The 18378-nt window shown below is 37.8% G+C and overlaps 1 protein-coding gene across 6 annotated transcripts in view; it reads left to right on the top strand.

The window, feature by feature from the left end:
• The window catches only part of RC3H2 (ring finger and CCCH-type domains 2), a 56004-nt gene extending 40615 nt beyond the window's left edge, over window positions 1-15389 (top strand). For 4 of the 6 annotated variants that reach the window (XM_008006346.3, XM_008006350.3, XM_008006347.3 and 1 more), the window contains 11 exons: window positions 1672-1886; window positions 2699-3132; window positions 3706-3876; window positions 5907-6053; window positions 6391-6604; window positions 7178-7262; window positions 7521-7602; window positions 7701-7835; window positions 8370-8483; window positions 8583-8731; window positions 10134-15389. In XM_008006346.3, the coding sequence (XP_008004537.3) occupies window positions 1672-1886; window positions 2699-3132; window positions 3706-3876; window positions 5907-6053; window positions 6391-6604; window positions 7178-7262; window positions 7521-7602; window positions 7701-7835; window positions 8370-8483; window positions 8583-8731; window positions 10134-10329 (1942 nt within the window). In that variant the 3' untranslated portion in view covers window positions 10330-15389. The remainder of the gene's footprint in view (window positions 1-1671; window positions 1887-2698; window positions 3133-3705; window positions 3877-5906; window positions 6054-6390; window positions 6605-7177; window positions 7263-7520; window positions 7603-7700; window positions 7836-8369; window positions 8484-8582; window positions 8732-10133) is intronic. The other 2 variants (XM_008006349.3, XM_008006348.3) reach the window with 2 other exon arrangements.
• Window positions 15390-18378: the final 2989 nt, after the last annotated feature.

Genomic DNA, 18378 nt, shown 5'->3' with positions numbered 1-18378 from the left:
CCACCACGCCTGCCTAATTTTTTTTAATGTATTTTTAGTAGAGACGGGGTTTCACCATGTTAGCCAGGATGGTCTCGATCTCCTGACCTCGTGATCCGCCCGTCTCGGCCTCCTAAAGTGCTGGGATTACAGGCGTGAGCCTCCGCACCCAGCCTATACCCTACCTTTAAAATGATTGTTCTAATTTGAGAAAAAACTCTCTAATCTGGTTGAGATGCAGCGTATTGAGTTCCTGTATAATTAACACGATCGTTTTCTGCAGTCATCACATATCTAAAGCTCTGTCAAAATTTGACTTTTTTTTTTTTTTGAGACAGAGTTTCACTCTTGTTGACCAGGCTGGAGTGCAATGGTGCGATCTCGGCTTACCACAACTTCCGCCTCCTAAGTTCAAGCGATTCTCCTGCCTCAGCCTCCCGAGTAGCTGGGATTACAGGCATGCACCACCACACCCGGCTAATTTTGCATTGTTAGTAGAGACGGGGGTGTCTGCATGTTGGTCAGGCTGGTCACGAATTCCCAACCTCAGTTGATCCGCCCGCCTCGGCCTCCCAGAGTGGTGGAATTACAGGCGTGAGCCACCGTGCCCGTCCAAAATTTGACTTCTTAAAAGGAATTAAGAAAGCCATAACATCCTTTCGAGCTGATTACTTAGTGACTCAACCGAGAAAATTCTTTTGTGTTAAAAATAATAATAATAAAAGGTTGGTGTGTTTTGCCTCAATTTAATGAGTTACCATTTCATTCACCCAGCAGGTGTTTACTGAGTACCTACTGCATGCCAGGAACTGTTTTATTTGTCTAACAAATATTTACCAAGTACCTACTCTGTTCCAGGAACTGTTTTAGGTGCTGGGGATATAGGAGTTATCAAAATAAACAAAAGTGGCCTTTCCTCAAGGAGTTTATAGTTCAGCTAATTTAACTCCTCGTAGAAAACAACCCTTTCTTACCATGTCTGTTTTCTTTGTCCCAAATAGTTCTACTAATGGACTATATTATTTCGGTTGAGAACCTGTTGAACAGAATTTTCTTTTTTTTAACCTTCAGTAGGGAAAAATGTTTGCTTAAAGAATGAGTAATGGCCGGGCATGGTGTAATGCCCGTAATGCCTGTAATCCCAGCAATTTGTGAGGCCGAGGTGGGAGAATTGCCTGAGCCTAGAAGTTTGAGACCCTCGTGAGCAACAAATTTAGACCCCATCTCTATAAAAAAATTAAAAATTAGCCAAGGGTGGTGGCATGCACTTGTAGTCCCATCTGCTTGGGAGGCTGAGGTGGGAGGATTGCTTAAGCCCAGGAGGTCAAGACCTTGCAGTAAGCTGTTATTGTGATTGTGCCAGTGCACTTCAGCCTGGGTGACAGAGTGACACCCTGTCTCAAAAAAAAAAAAAAAAAAAAATGGGTAAATGGTGACTAATGAGTCACGTTAATATCTGGGAATCGTTTTGATTCCCTGTGGCCTACACAGGAATATGACTCTGTTACCATGATTATGTAAATTAGCTGTGTAAGGTGGCAGTGAAATTCATTGCCTTATTTGTCAATGTGGCAATATCTGAAGTGTTTTCTATTAATGGTTTCAGAATATAATTTTATTAAAAATTTCTACTAAGGAGGACAGTCATAGACAGTGATTTATCCTTTGCCCTTTGTTAAATTTTCTCTCCAGTAAAATTGGTTCTCCACCCAAGACTCCTGTAAGTAATGTAGCAGCTACCTCAGCTGGGCCCTCTAATGTTGGAACAGAGCTGAATTCTGTGCCTCAAAAATCCAGCCCATTTCTAACTAGAGTACCAGTATATCCTCCGCATTCTGAAAACATTCAGTATTTTCAAGATCCAAGGACTCAGATACCCTTTGAAGTCCCACAGTACCCACAGACAGGTGAGTAATTTTAGATGATTCTAAGAAAAAAAGAAACATTGTTTCCCTTAGATAAATGAGTGAATAGTTCTAGAATGTCTACATTTAAAAAATTAATCCTTTTGACCATATGACTCATAAGTTATTCTCCTTCCCCAAGGATCTGTGCTTCTAAATACTAACAGCTTTAAGGTTGTTATTCCTACAAATCAAATATAGGGTCAGGAATGAACTTTAGGGGGTTTTCTGTAAGTCCCCTGAAATGATATAAAAAAATGTTTTATTTATGTATGCTTATCTACAATTTTGGAAAGAGAGTGAACAACTCACATAGATTTTGAGAGAGGTCTTCAACGTCTGCTCCCAAAAAGGTTAATAAAAATCAATGATGTAACTGTTTAATCCAAAACCAGTGGCAATAGAAGCCCTGGAAGGATATTTACCAGCCGTCTGTTAATAGCTCTGTCATGTGTTTTAAGGAGCACTTTAGCAAAGTATTGAACGTTAATGATTTTCATATAGTGGTATCTTGAAAATATGTAGCTTCTGGTCAGGTGTGGTAGCTCACACCTGTAATCCCAGCACTTTGGGAGGCCCAGGAGAATTGCTTGAGCCCAGGAGTTTGAGACAGCCTGGGCTTGCATCATAGCAAGACCCTGTCTCTACTAAAAAATAAAAGAAAAAGCCAGGTATAAAGCTTTATAAAGCAGGGTAAGGTAAGGTTCAAAGCATATTGTATTTTCCTGCATTAAGGGCTGCCTTAGATTTAAGCCATTATAAAATGTTGGATTGTACTAAGATTACATTAAATATTCCTCTTTCCAATTTTCAAGGATACTATCCACCACCTCCAACGGTACCAGCTGGTGTGGCTCCCTGTGTTCCTCGCTTTGTGAGGTCCAATAATGTTCCAGAGTCCTCCCTCCCACCTGCTTCCATGCCATATGCCGATCATTACAGTACATTTTCCCCTCGAGATCGAATGAATTCTTCTCCTTACCAACCTCCTCCTCCGCAGCCGTATGGACCAGTTCCTCCAGTACCTTCTGGAATGTATGCTCCTGTGTATGACAGCAGGCGCATCTGGCGCCCACCTATGTACCAACGAGATGACATTATTAGAAGCAATTCTTTACCTCCAATGGATGTGATGCACTCATCTGTCTATCAGACATCTTTGCGGGAAAGATATAACTCATTAGATGGATATTATTCAGTGGCTTGTCAGCCACCAAGTGAGCCAAGGACAACTGTGCCTTTACCAAGGGTAAGTGAAGATGCTACTATAATGTAGTCATTAAGAGCCCAGTGTCTGGAGTCAAACTACCCAGGTATGTATCCTGGCTCCTCCACTTACTAATTGTGTGACTTAAGGAAGTTACTTGACCTCCCTATGCCTCAGTTCTTTCATTCGTTTGATGGAATTAATAGTAGTACCTACCTCATAAGGCTGTTGTGAGAATTAAATCAGAAAATCAAACCTCTTAGAACTGGGCCTCATACATGTTAATGCTCAATAAATGTTATGTTCGGATAGGTAATTGTTGGGAAAGTAGAAAAATCTTAAAAATACAAGGTTAGGGCCTTTTTTCAGTATCACCACATACATACAAATGACTTTCCTAAACAAGAAAAGTGAATGCTCAGATTCTGCTTTTAACATCAGTTGAATAAATATTAACCTTTTTTTTTTAAGTGTGTGGAGAATAGACTAGGGTGACTTTCCCTGCTGTATTTTTTTATCCCAACAATATCATAAACTGTTTACATCATTTTCACACGGTTAAATTTATTCACCACTCCCTAGATGATTAAGATTGTTTCTTTTATCCCCCATTAGGAACCCTGTGGTCATTTGAAGACCAGTTGCGAGGAGCAGATAAGAAGAAAGCCAGATCAGTGGGCACAGTACCACACTCAGAAAGCACCTCTTGTCTCTTCAACTCTTCCTGTGGCAACACAGTCACCAACACCACCTTCTCCTCTATTCAGTGTAGACTTCCGTGCGGATGTAAGAAAGGTTTTAATTACTTAATGTTGCAGGGATAGGTCAAACAGCTGACTTCAAATTACGCATTCAAACCAGGAATAGCTATGTTGGATATTTTGCAGTGGTTTGGTGTGCAGTTGAGTTTAGTTCAGTAAACACTGAATATATATGCACGACGGCTAGGTGTTATGAGACTCTGAAGACTGTTAAGGCATAGTCCTTTACCAGGAATTCAAAATCTTTCCAGTAGTATAATTATTTTATGGTTTTTTATTAATAGTGTGATTTATATCTATCATTTATTGAGCACCTACTCATGCCAACACTGTACTAAGCATTTGCATAAAGCTATTTTATTTAATTCTCACAAAAACCTTAGGGGGCAGGTATTTTCTATATTTTACAGGGTAGGAATCTTACTTACAGAAGTGATTTGCCCAAGATCTTTCAGCTGTAAATAGCTGGGGTTTGAATCCTGTGCTGTCTGAGGTATTTCTTCACTACTTCATAAGAGATGCAGAAATACCTACAGTATTATTTATGCTCTTTACATCACTGTTAATTATTGTTTTTGGCATTACAAAATAAGTGTTTGTACCAGGATGATTTTAATTTAATCTGGTGTTTTCAGTACTGTTATATTTAGAGTAAACCATTAATTTCTTTTTTAAGTTTTTTCTGGTTTATTCCCCACTCCCAGAAGTTCTGATATTAAAATGTTTAAAATATTTTCATTATAAAAAATTTCAAACATATACAGGTATAAAGAGAATAATATGATAAACTCCATGTACCCAACACCCAGGTTCCATAGTTATCAACTCAGTCAGTACTGTCTTATTTGTACCCCCTCTTCCCGTTGAATTGTTTTGAGGTAATCCTAGGCATTATATTTTTTAACCCATAAATATTTCAATAAAGCATTGACATTTTAAACTAGATCCAAATTGGTCTTGTCAAACTTAGACTTCTTCAAAGCAGGTAAATATGTTGACAACAGAGTGACAGAGCTGCCACTTGCTTGCTAGATGCCACTTCTGTTTTCTTTTTTGGTATACAATGTATGCTTCAGGAAGTGAGTATTTCCCTGAGACTCAGATCTGCTGAGTTTGACTTGAGAAAAGTTATTTAACTTCTTTGGCCTTGAGTTTTTTAATCTGAATAATTAGTAAACTAGATTTAATGATTCGTATAACTTTAGTATTCTGGTCCTATAAGTATTCCTTATTCACGGTCCCTTTAAAATTTATTTATTTCCCCTTTAGCTCCAGAGCCGCCTTTGAATTCCTTTTGTTATTTGATACTGCATAATTTATCAGTTATATTCCCTTATTTGCACATGTCATTCTTTTTCTCAAGAAAATTATAAACACAGCTTGGTGTAGTGGCTCATGCCTATAATCCCAGCACTTTGGAAGATCGAGGTGGGTGGATTGCTTGAGCCCAGGAGTTTGATACCAGCCTAGGCAATATGGCAAAACTTCACCTCTACTAAAAATACAAAAAATTGTCTGAGCATAGTGGCGCATGCCTATAGTCCCAGCTACTTGGGAAGCTGAGCTGGGAAAATCACCTGAGCCTGGGAAGTCGAGGCTGCAGTGAGCTGGGATCACCCCACTGCACGTTAGCCTGGGCGGTAGGAATGAGACCCTGTCTCAAAAGAAAAAAGAAAATTATAAACTTCTTTAGGATATGGACTGTGACCTCTGTGTGTATCTATGTATTTGTTTTCTCTTACTTTTTTTTTTTCTTGGAGCACCCCATACCATTTAGTAGCGTACTATAAATGTTTGTTAATTGGTTTTGATAGTATTAGTCAAATGTTCCATATGAGCACTTAAAGGACAAAGTGAAAAGGGAAAGCATGCCATTTTCTATTGTAAAAATACCATTTGTTGCTTATTACAGTTTTTTATATTAGTTATTGAAAGAGTGTAATTGTTTGCTATGAAGTCCTCTGAATTCTATAATAGTTCCTTTATATTAGTTACAAGCTTGTAAATTTAAGCTTCTTACTAATTGGCTTTATTTTATTTTTTTTTTTTAACCAGTTCTCAGAGAGTGTGAGTGGTACAAAATTTGAAGAAGATCATCTTTCCCATTATTCTCCCTGGTCTTGTGGCACCATAGGCTCCTGTATAAATGCCATTGATTCAGAACCCAAAGATGTAATTGCTAATTCAAATGCTGTGTTAATGGTATGATTTTGCTGGGGTTGCAGGGGTTGGAGGTGAGAGATGATGCATGTTCACTCACGTTGTAGAATGAATGTTTTCTATTCATTCGTTCATATTGTTGCCTTATAACTCATTAGTAGCAGCAGGGTTATATTTAGGTAAGTCTGAAATAAATTATATTTAATGTTTAGATTATTTGAACATTGGTGGTTTAATGGTAGTTTGTTGGATTATCATTGAGTCTAGAGCTAGTTTTAAATTGATCAAAAAACCTAGTTACATGTCTTTTGATAGCATATATTTACTAGCTGAAGTAATAGCCAACAGTCCTTTTGTTGATTTTCTTTGGTTTACACAGGACCTGGACAGTGGCGATGTTAAGAGAAGAGTACATTTATTTGAAACTCAGAGAAGGACAAAAGAAGAAGATCCAATAATTCCCTTTAGTGATGGACCCATCATCTCAAAATGGGGTGCAATTTCCAGATCTTCCCGTACAGGTTACCATACCACAGATCCTGTCCAGGCCACTGCTTCCCAAGGAAGTGCGACTAAGCCCATCAGTGTATCAGGTAATCTATTTAGATAATACCTAGCCTGATATGTTCTAAGCACTATGCTTTTTCCTTTTTTTTTTTTTTTTTTAAATTGAGACAGAGTCTCACTCTGTTGCCCAGACTGGAGTGCAGTGGTGCGATCTCGGCTCACTGCAACCTGTGTCCTGGGTTCAAGTGGTTCTCCTGCCTCAGCTCCAAAGTAGCTGGGATTACAGACGTGCACCACCACGCCTGGCTGATTTTTGTATTTTTAGTAGAGAGTATTTTGTATTTTAGTTTCGCCATGTTGGCCAGGCTGGTCTGGAACTCCTGGCCTCGTGTGATCCACCTGCCTAAGCCTCCCAAAGTGCTGAAATTACAGGTGTGAGCCACTGTGCCCGTCCTAAGCACTATGCTTTTTAATCCCCAGCTTGTGAGATAGAAAACATTTCCCTCCATTTAACAACCACGAAACTCAGATTTAGGTGGTTTAACCAGCATTATATGGCTAGTGGGATAAAGTACAGATCTATTTTGAGAAGTATACATTCACATCAGTACACTAATTTGTCACTTTTTTGACCATTGTTTCATTCTACATGTCTGTAGATTATGTCCCTTATGTCAATGCTGTTGATTCAAGGTGGAGTTCATATGGCAACGAGGCCACATCATCAGCACACTATATTGAAAGGTAACGTTTTTCTTAATTCTATAGGATTCTCCATTCTCAGACTTGTATGTATCTTAAGAGTACACATCCTACCCCCAGTTCATGAAATGTGCTTTGCTTGTCTGAGCTATGTAACAAATTTCTGAAAAATATTTGCATTTAAATTTGGAATGACTGAAGTTTTCAGGGTTGATCTGTCACATAAAACATATGGTTATTACTACTTTTGTTGCTTCATTGACTTAACTTTTATTACAGTAAACATATTTCTCTTTAAAGGGACAGATTCATTGTTACTGATTTATCTGGTCATAGAAAGCATTCCAGTACTGGGGACCTTTTGAGCCTTGAACTTCAGCAGGTAGGCTCTGTAACTTAGCTATGAATTTTTAAAAAATAGAATGCCAGTTGAAAGCTATGGTTGGAAGCTAACTTTACTTTTCTTTCCTCCTCATATAGGCCAAGAGCAACTCATTACTTCTTCAGAGAGAGGCCAATGCTTTGGCCATGCAACAGAAGTGGAATTCCCTGGATGAAGGCCGTCACCTTACCTTAAACCTTTTAAGCAAGGAAATTGAACTAAGAAATGGAGAGGTAAAGAAATGCTTAATGTATTTGTTTTCTGCTGCTGCATCTTGGTTATACCATTACTGAGTGTATTTTGGTGTGCCTATATCTCTGATGGATGATCGATTGCTTTTAAAACTCATAATAGAAATAAAATTGTAGTCCTAGATTTCTTAAATAATTCTTTAACTAGATCATTGAATTTTTTTTTTTTTTTTTGGAGATGGAAGCTTGCACTATTGCCTGGAGTGTAGTGGCAGAATCTCGGTTCACTGCAGCCTCTGGCTCTCAGGTTCAAGTGATTCTCCTGCCTCCCGAGTAGCTGAGATTACAGGCACCCACCACCATGCCCAGCTAATTTTTCTATTTTTAGTAGAGACAGGGTTTCACCATGTTGCTGGTCTTGAACTCCTGACCTCAAGTGATCTGCTTGCCTCACCTTCCCAAAGTGCTAGGATTACAGGTGTGAGCCACCGTATCTGGCTGATTATTGGGATTTTTAATTTTAATTTAAAAGGGAAGCCCCAGGTTCCACAGGTATAAAATCAGTGTTTTTCTTAGTTACAGAGTGATTATACAGAAGATTCAACAGATACTAAACCTGATAGGGATATCGAGTTAGAGCTTTCAGCACTTGATACTGATGAACCTGATGGACAAAGTGAACCAATTGAAGTAAGTGCCACAATTAGATAATTGAGAGGCTTTGTTCGATTGAAAATTTAAAAGTATAAAATACTTTGATACTGAAGGATTCACATTTTATTTTCTTAGGAGATCCTGGACATACAGCTTGGTATCAGTTCTCAAAATGATCAGTTGCTAAATGGAACGGCAGTGGAAAATGGGCATCCAGTGCAGCAGCACCAAAAGGAGCCACCAAAGCAGAAGAAACAGAGTTTAGGTGAAGACCATGTGATTCTGTGAGTGTTAGACAGAAAATTCATAAACAGTGGGCATAGGACATAATAAAGAGAAAAAAATGTTAAATTCATTTTTGGCTTTATGCTGTAAGGGGAAGACCTTTTGTGGGCAATGATTTGGTCAGTCTGAATTTTGAGGGGAGAAAAAGTAAAATTGAACTAACAAAGCAGTCCATTTTGGTAGCCTGAAACCTGCTTTTTGTTGAGATAAAGTTAATCTGTGTTCCAGCATCAGGTTATGCTTCTTTAATCTGGTTGCCAGATTTCTAGATTACAAAATGGAGAATGAAAACCTGAATTAATGGTTTCTCTTTTTGAAAATCATGTTAAGATTTTCTTGGCTAGGCCAGGTGCAGTGGCTCATGGCTGTAATCCCAGCACTTTGGAAGGCTGAGGCAGGTGGATCACAAGGTCAGGAGTTCAAGACCACCCTGGCCAACATAGTGAAACCCTGTCTCTACAAAAATACAAAAAAGCCAGGCATAGTGACAGGCACCTGTAGTCTCAGCTGCTTGGGAGGCTGAGGCAAGAGAATTGGTTGAACCCGGGAGGCGGAGGTTGCAGTGAGCCAAGATCGTGACACTGCTCTCCAGCCTGGGCGACAGACTGAGACTCCATCTCAAAAAATATATATATATATAGTTTAAGGCCATACAAACTGTTAAGTTGAAGATTTAAGCCCATATTTTGGGCAGTAATTATTCCAAATGGCAGTATTATAGCCAAGAAAAAAATTATATATAAAATATTTTTATTATATAATTATATATAAAATATATATATATTTATAATATATATAAAAATATATATATATCTTTTTTTCTTGGCTATAATACTGCTATTTGGAATAATTACTGCCCAAAATATGGGCTTAAATCTTCAACTTAATAGTTTGTATGGCCTTAAACTAACTAGTATTTTAATTTTTATCATAACTTTTGGAAAATAGAACATTTCAGGCCAGGAGTAGTGGCTCACGCCTGTAATCCCAGCACTCTGGGAGGCCAAGGCAGGCGGATCGTTTGAGGTCAGGAGTTCTAGACAAGCCAACATGGTGAAACCTCGTCTCTACTAAAAATGCAAAATAACTGAGTGTGGTAGTACACGCCTGTAATTCCAGCTAGTTGGGAGTCTGAGGCAGGAGAATTGCTTGAACCCAGGAGGCGGAAGTTGCAGTGAGCCGAGATCATGCCACAGCACTCCAGCCTGGGCAACAGAGGGAGACTGTCTGAAAAAAGGAAAATAGGACTTTTCAAGTTACTTCTGATACTTCTAATGATAAAGACATCTCTTTGCTAGGGATTCCTAAAGTTTGATGTAGCTTTCCTTAAGTATGTATAGTTACCCTTAAAAGTTTTCACTTAAAGCTAACTTGTTTTTAATATCATTTCTTTTTTCTCAGGGAAGAACAAAAAACAATTCTGCCGGTAACTTCTTGCTTTAGCCAGCCACTCCCAGTGTCTATTAGCAATGCAAGTTGCCTCCCCATCACCACGTCTGTCAGTGTTGGCAACCTCATTCTGAAAACTCATGTTATGTCTGAAGATAAAAACGACTTTTTAAAACCTGTTGCAAATGGGAAGATGGTTAACAGCTGAAAGGAGGTTCATCTTTCAAATTTGTGACCACACCATGGAAGCATTTACACTAGCTTTTTATATATATAATATATATTATATAATGTATATTTTTTTTAAAAAAAGATATTACTGGGGGCATCCATTTCCTGTGGACTCTTTGATACTTCAAGCCCTCTTGCATTAGCATTATGAAAAAAAAAAAAGAAAATTTACTTTACTAGGGTAACATGTTCACTTTCCAGAAGTGATTGGAATTTGGACAACATTTAACTTAAGCTTCAAGCAGCTTTTTATGAGTTTGTAGCAATCCGGTGCAGTAACTGAGCCATTTCCTATTTTAAATGGCTTCTATAGAAAATTAACAACTCAGTTATTAAACTAGCAGGATCCTACAATGATACATCTAGTGAAAGTAGACTTAGTTAACTTATTTATTTCTATTTTATGTTTCACTGAGAGAAGTTTCCATCTCATTCCAGCTGCTTTATTTATCTTTTTCATGGAACTTTGCATGGATTTCTTTTTCTTTTTTTAATTTTGAAGAGTGGAGTTAGATGTTCTTACCATAGAATTTTACAGGGTTATATACAGCTTTCTTTACTGCATTATATGTAGGAGTGTGGTGCAGTGCTTTTATCTGTAGCATATAATTTTTTTTTAATTTTCCATTTTTCAAGAGTAGTTTCTGCTTTGTTAATATTTATACACAGGCTACTTGTTGAAGTAATTAATTAAAAATATAACCAAGTGCCTAAGTCTTTCAGCTGATGTACTAGATATTAAATTCTCCTAAGTTATGCAGAATCGTTTTTACAATTTTGATAAATTATGCACTAATGTAATGGCAGTTTTTTAAAATGCAGATTTAAGCCTGTACATTATTGAATCTGATGACTTGGCAAAAGAATCAGGTGCTTTCAGCTTTCTTGAGAAAACCCTGTATGTAGCGTTTGCACTGACTAACAAGATGGTATTGCTGGGTTTTTAATTTAAACTAATTAATTTGGATGTTCATTGCATTATCTTGGTTAAATATTGTTTATTGTTACTTCATGTTGGGATTTAGTTTTTCTTGTTTTTTGACTGTTAGGTTGATAAGACTATGAACCATGTAATAGTAGAACATTGGCTAACATTTATTCATACTTTGAAACATGAATAATTTCTGCCTTGCTAAAATGTGACTGAAATGGTTTTGACTTGGCATCTGAAAGTATACAATGTGTTCAACAAGTCATGCCTCAGATTTGTGGGAGGTATTGTATTGAAACCTAAATTTCAGTTAACATTTGAAAAGAAAAGCTGGGCATTCCTTCCTGGTGATCTTTACCTATAGTTTATCTGTTTTTCTTTTGTTTCTTTAAGATTAGTTTGACTTTTATTATTATTTTTTTAATTAACTTCTGTGAAGTTGTTTACTCTGAAAATTGTACTGGAATATTTTAAGCCAAGCTGATCTTTCACCAGGTGTACTGTATGTAAGGGCTTTTCCTGCTAGCAAGATGCTTAAACAGGATCATGTTATTGGTCGTCTGAGCTATTTAGTTGTTTTACAAAACCACAGCATTGTATCAGATAAGATTTTGATAAAAAGTTTTGTGCACATTTCCAGGGGCGGGAGGGTTGACATTTCCCTGAAATTTCTTGATTAGAATGAGTAAATACTGGTGTTTGATACCTGTCTTAATGAACATGCTCATAAGGTGACTGATAAGTTGTAAATATACCTGAGAAACAAAGGGGTAGTTTTGATATTCTGGTGTCAGTATGGAAGATCTTACACATTTATTTAATACTCAAATGTATGAAGATGTTTGTTTGTAGCATAACAACAGCACAGTAGCCTTGACTTAGTTTCCTTTGGTTAGTACTGTACCTTTTTGCCATGGCCAGTGCTCCCCATCCCTATGAAGACATTTTATTTATTTCACTCTGTAACCTGAAATGAATAGGAACAAGGGTTTTAAACCATGTTACATTAACTTATTTCTGACATTATAAATTAGCCTAGAATATTACAGGAACATGATTGTTATATAATTTATATCAGAACCTTTCTATAAATATGTGCTTCTTACATTTGAAATGCTTCCAATGTACTTTATTTGCTGTTTGTAATTCCAAAAAGGATATGCAAACCAGTCTGTCTATTTCATGGATATTTAATAGTGAGATCTTCCATGTTGAAGGTAATGTATTTTTTTTTAAGATTTTAAAATTGCTATTTTGTTACAAAATAGAGACCTATTAACAGTTTGAGAGCTCCTTATGTGCCCTCAGGGAAAGAACCCTCTGTGCAACAGAACTACACAAAACATCTTCAGCACGTTCTGAGGGTGAATATATACTACATAAATTGATCTTGTGTATTTAACCTTATCTTTTTAATTTTAAAATTGAAATTTTGAAACTTGGTTGTGCTCTGCTGGAGGGGGTTGGGATAAACTGCTTAAATGTTTGCCTACTTGTCCAGTGAAATTACATTTGCATCAGTATATGTATATACCTGCCAACCTTATTGGTATGTCTCAGAACGTTTATATTAAAGTAATGCTTGTCTTGCAGCAGGTGATCCCATAAAACAATAACTCCCTGTTCTTAAAAACTTACTCTCTTTTTCACTAACAACATAGGAATTGTTTCTGTGTTGCATTATTCTGTGTTGCATCCATTCTCTGTGTAGTGGTCACCTTCTGTCTGTCATGGTGGGTTTAATGTGAAGTAAAACCATTGGTTCTCTGCCACTTTTGAAGAAAGGGCAGTTCATCTGATCCTTCTTCAGAATGGTACCTACTGATACCATCGAGGAAAATGTTACGAATCAGACCTAGAATATGACTTTTTAAAATTGAGGCATTTCCTGTCATTTGGCCGCCTTACCAACAAGATGTGATGTACAAATTTGGAATCAAAGGATACAAAGCAACAAGAGAGGAAATGTGTAATGGGGGTAACAAAACTGCATATGTTACCTATTGTGTAATCAGAAAAAAAAGTCTGAGGTCTGGAATGCAAGAAAGTGGTCGTTATTTTCTTTCATTTTTTGTGTTTTTGTTTTTTAATTTCTAAGTTCCATTCTGAAGTCCATGTGCCCCATTCAGTTACTGTGGTTGTAGCATCAGTTTTTTGTGGTATCATTTCATTTTATGAATACAGAGGAAGTTACATATATATTTTTTCTATTTGGTACCTGAACAAAGCAGATTCCCTTGCCTTTGCTGCCATGTCTTATGTTCAATGCCACGTTATAAACCAGTGTCATACATGAAAGTTGTGCATTGTAATTTTCAAAAAAAGGGAGTTCATTAGGCCAGTGGCACTGACTTTTCCCTCCCATCATAGCTATTTATTCTAGTAAGAGGATAATAAAAGAAATTTCCTATGCAAGAACTGAAATTTTCCATTTGTATGGATCTAGTCACTTTCATTCAGATTTCAAGTTGAGGTTAAGTATATAAAGCATATCCCAATTTTATATGCTGCCTTGAGAAAATTACAGGATGCACAGCAATTTGTAGGTATTTCAAATGGGATCATTTAAACATTTGAAAAATTATTTTAAAAACCATCTAGCTTGCTTTTGGATTTTAGACATTAAAGCCTGTGTTGTCTTGTTAACAGGGGTGGAATTTATAACAACCAGATTCAGCATATGATTTCACCTTTGAATCTGAGTATTTCTTCCCTATCTTCTTTGAGTCATTTTCTGAGCAGACTGTCACCAGTATTGATAACTAAGCATTAAAGGGAAAAGTTGCATTGCAACTATGCATTGGTTTCCTGGAAGAACTTTTGTTTTAATGAATGAAGAGGCTTGATGGGATCACTTACTGTAACTCCTTCTACATAAGGACCCCTTCTGCAAGCAGAACACAAAAGAACATGCTCAAGGACTATCCCATTTTCTGGATAAATTGAATAAGTTTGCTAGTAACGTCTTTATACTGCGGCTTCCTTGTATCCCTTTGCTGGCAAGGGAATACAAGGCGTCAAGGCCACAGATCAAAACACCCCACATTTGAGTGGAGTCTTATTTTTACTCCAAGAGCAATTATTCTCCTTGAGTCTAAAATTGGCAGTTTTTTCCTTTTTTTAAATAAAATTTTAAAAATATCCCCAAACCAGTGGAACACAGACACTGGCTGCACTTAGTACCAAAAGCCAAGGTCATTTGCACATATTCCATCAACCTGTCAAGAATTAGGCCTCACTTTATAACCCAAGGCATGGAAGTGCATGCATTCTCTTAGCTGGGCAAACAATTATACTGTAGTTGTGATACAACACATGTGGCTTTTATTTGTACTGCACATATCCACTGTACAGCCACTTGGGAGTATCGTGGTTAGCTTGCAGCAACTGCTGTCTGCATTTATACTGTTTATTGCATATTCTTTTCCCTGGAAGTGAAAGAGAAATGTTTTTCTTGTTGCATTGATTACATTTTATAAATTTGCTTAGCTGGAAAGTTTGGGAAAAGAGGCCTGTTTGTCAATTGTACAACCGATTGTGAAGCTCTAGTGTGAATATTTTTACGTCTGTATTAGACATTTTCTTTGCAAATCTATTGTTCGATTGAAATGTAAATGAAATTAAAGATGGTGTACACCCATCATGTAAAAAGCAGGCACCATCTCTAAGATGGATTTAATGCTCATTTTTAAGGCATATACTCAGCTTCTATTTAAAACTATAATTTAAAATAATTCTGTACAATGAAATGGGGAATATATATGGGAATAAATTCTATTCCATTTATTTCAATTTGAATTTCCAAATCGTAATGTTTCCCTTTGTGCTATAGGAATAGGATTAAATGGGGGAAGACTAGGATTTATAAGGCCTGTATATGGGGGGAGGGCAGAGATGGAACAATGAGGGTTGTGATGATAGTGAATAGCAAAGAGTGAATTCTGTGTGTTTTTGCTGTAGCACTGAAGTGAAGAGATATTAGCTTTGGCTGTTCACAAAATAGAGCATCATGATTTTCAGTGTTTGAGAGAAAATTGATGGAAAAAGTTTGCAGTACTTGACATGTATTTGCATGCACAAAATAAAATTATTTGTCCACCTTAAAAGTTGTTTGTTTAATGTCAATATTAAGTTTATGGTATATTTTCTTGGCATAGTTTTTAGCTGAACAGAGCTACCAGGCCACTCCTTGAGATTTAAATGATTACTTGCCTCATCTATATATCATAAGGAAGGGTTTGAAAGAAATGAATAGACCCAAGGAGGTTGAGATATACCTTAATTCTATCAAGTCACTTCATTCAACACACAGCACTTTCTGTGTGGGAGATGAGGATGCAGGTAGTACTGAGTTTACTGTCTAGTGGGAAAAGCAGGACAGATACACAACGAATACAAAGCGATGTATCATAGAAGTTTCAAGACAGTTCTGTGGACCTCAGCAGAGTGGCTTGGTCTAGACACCATTTTTATTGGGCCTCAAGTGGTTTTATTCATTCATTCAGGTGGTGTATTTTAAACCCGTGTCTGCGCTATTCAGTAAGGTTAAAGGTCCGTGAAACATGAGTTTCTTCTCTAGAAACAGTATGGAAAATCAGAAGACAAATTAGAATAATTCAGTGAACTCTTCTTCTGATGTAGGGTGTAGGGAAACTCCAAAAGGAAATTAAGGGGTTAGTGGCAGTGGTGAGCAAAAGGAAGTACTTCTCTGTAAAATGACCTCCGGCTGTACTTTTAGCTACATGACATCGCACCAAGCAGAGATAAGTAGAGGAAGTACCCTGAGTTCCAACTCCACCTTCACAACAACCCACTCAATCTTGAACAATCATTCCTTGAAGTACTATCTTGGACAGAAAAGAGGAAAAAACAGGCTGGGCGAGGTGGTTCACACCTGTAATCCTAGCATTTTGGGAGGCCGAGGCGGCCGGATCACAAGGTCAGGAGATCGAGACCATCCTGGCTAACACGGTGAAACCTTGTCTATACTAAAAGTACAAAAAATTAGCCGAGCGTGGTGGCAGGTGCCTGTAGTCCCAGCTACTCGGGAGGCTGAGGCAGAAGAATGGCATGAACCCGAGAGGCAGAGCTTGCAGTGAGCCGAGATCGTGCCGTTGCACTCCAGCCTGGGCAACAGCGAGACTCAGTCAAAAAAAAAAGGAAAAAAAGGAAAAAAACTACCGTCCTTTCCTTTAGATGTTGCAACCCGTATCTTATGTTTGAGATGTTATATAACTTGCCCAGATGTTATAACTACAAAGTAGTAGAATCAGAATTCTGATTTGTCTGCCTCTTTTCTACCTCCCAAGGAGGTGGTGGTGGTGATGGTGATCGGAACTTATATTGACCATAAGTGTTACAATGGAAGAGGTGTTTAAGGAATGGTGCTTCAGTGACTAATATAAATGGCCAACTCTTAGAGCACTTAGTATGTTCCAGGAACGGGTGTAAGTGCAATAATAATATGACTTAGGACCATAAAACTGAGGCAGAGATCATAGAGATTTTGCCCAATGTCACAGAAGAGGTAGGTAGGAACTTCCATGAAGGACAGCAAATACCATTCTAAAGAGAAAATTTATGTAATCTAAATAACTTGGGATTTTAGAAAGATCCCTTTAGCCATGGGGTGAAAAGTAAAGCTGGAGATAGACCAGCAGGGAAGCCAGGTCAGCAATCTAGGTAAGAAGTGTTGAGAGCATGGCCAAGCTGGGATGGAGGAAAAGAGATGGATTTAAAAAGTAGGAGACAGCAATTGACGGGATTTGCAGTGTAGGAAGTCTATTGGACATCTACCCAATCAATATAGGGGATTAAATTTGGCTTAAAATCCCAGACCCCATTGCTGAGAACAGTCCAATATTTGTAAAACGTGTAATCTTGTATACATCCTAAAGTATGTGACAACAGAGATCAGGAAGGAGGAACACGGTGAAAAACCATGGATGGGTGATCCAGGTAAGGGAGAGGAAACTTAAGGAAATGAAATTCCAGGGAGATTTTATTTCCTTTATAATATCTATTGAAACAATTATCATGCACATTAACCAAGTATCCCAGAAACCCATGGAATATCCTCATGATTAGATCTTTCACTTCAGGTCTTTATTCAAAAGGCAGATCCAGTGAGAATCAGATGGAGGGTGCTATTTAAAATAGGTATTTAGGGCCGGCCATGGTGGCTCACACCTGTAATCACAGCACTTTGGGAAGCCAAGGCGGGCAGATCACTTAAGGTCAGGAGTTAGAGCCAGCCTGGCCAACATGATGAAACCCCGCCTCTACTAAAAATACAAAAAAATTAGCCAAGCATGCTGGCATGCACCTGTAGTTCCAGGAACTCAGGAGGGTGAGGCAAGAGAATCACTGGAACCTGAAATTTGGAGGTTGCAGTGAGCCAAGATTGTGCCACTGCACTCCAGCCTGGGTGACAGAGTGAGACTCCTTCTCAAATTAATTAATTAAATAGATATTTAAATTCCAAGATTTTGGATAAGAGCAATTGAAGTTTTTAAAAAAAGTTTTATATTTTGAAATAATTGTAGATTCACAAGAAGTGCAAAAAATTGTACAGAGGACCATATAGCTTCACACACTTTCTCCAATGGTAACATGTTATATAACTATAGTATATGTGTGTGTGTGTATATATATTTTTTTCTTTTCTTTTCTTTTTCTTTTCTTTTTTCTTTTTTTTTTTTTTTTTTTTTGAGACAGGGTTTCATTCTCACTCAGGCTGGAGCAGTGGTGTGATCTGCAACTTTTGCCTTCCGGGCTTAGGTGATCCTCCCACCTCAGCCTCCTAAGTAGCTGGGACTACAGGTGCACATAACCTTGCCTGGTTAGTTTTTGTAGAGATAGGGTTTTGCCATGTTGTCCAGACTGGTCCCAAACTCCTCAACCCAAGGGTTCTACCCACCTCAGCCTCCCAAAGTGCTAGGATTACAACCGTGAGCCACCCAAGCCCAGCCCCTAATTATAATATTAAAACCAGGGACTTGACATTCCTACAATCCAGAGCTTATTTAGATTTCACCAGTTTCCCATGCACTCATTTGCATGCATGTGCATGTTCGTGTGTGTGTAAGTTCTATG

The sequence above is a fragment of the Chlorocebus sabaeus genome, chromosome 12 (assembly GCF_047675955.1).
Source record: "Chlorocebus sabaeus isolate Y175 chromosome 12, mChlSab1.0.hap1, whole genome shotgun sequence".
Classification (NCBI taxonomy): domain Eukaryota; kingdom Metazoa; phylum Chordata; class Mammalia; order Primates; family Cercopithecidae; genus Chlorocebus; species Chlorocebus sabaeus.
Note: the sequence above shows the minus strand (reverse complement) of the source record. Positions and strands in the feature narration are given on the sequence as shown.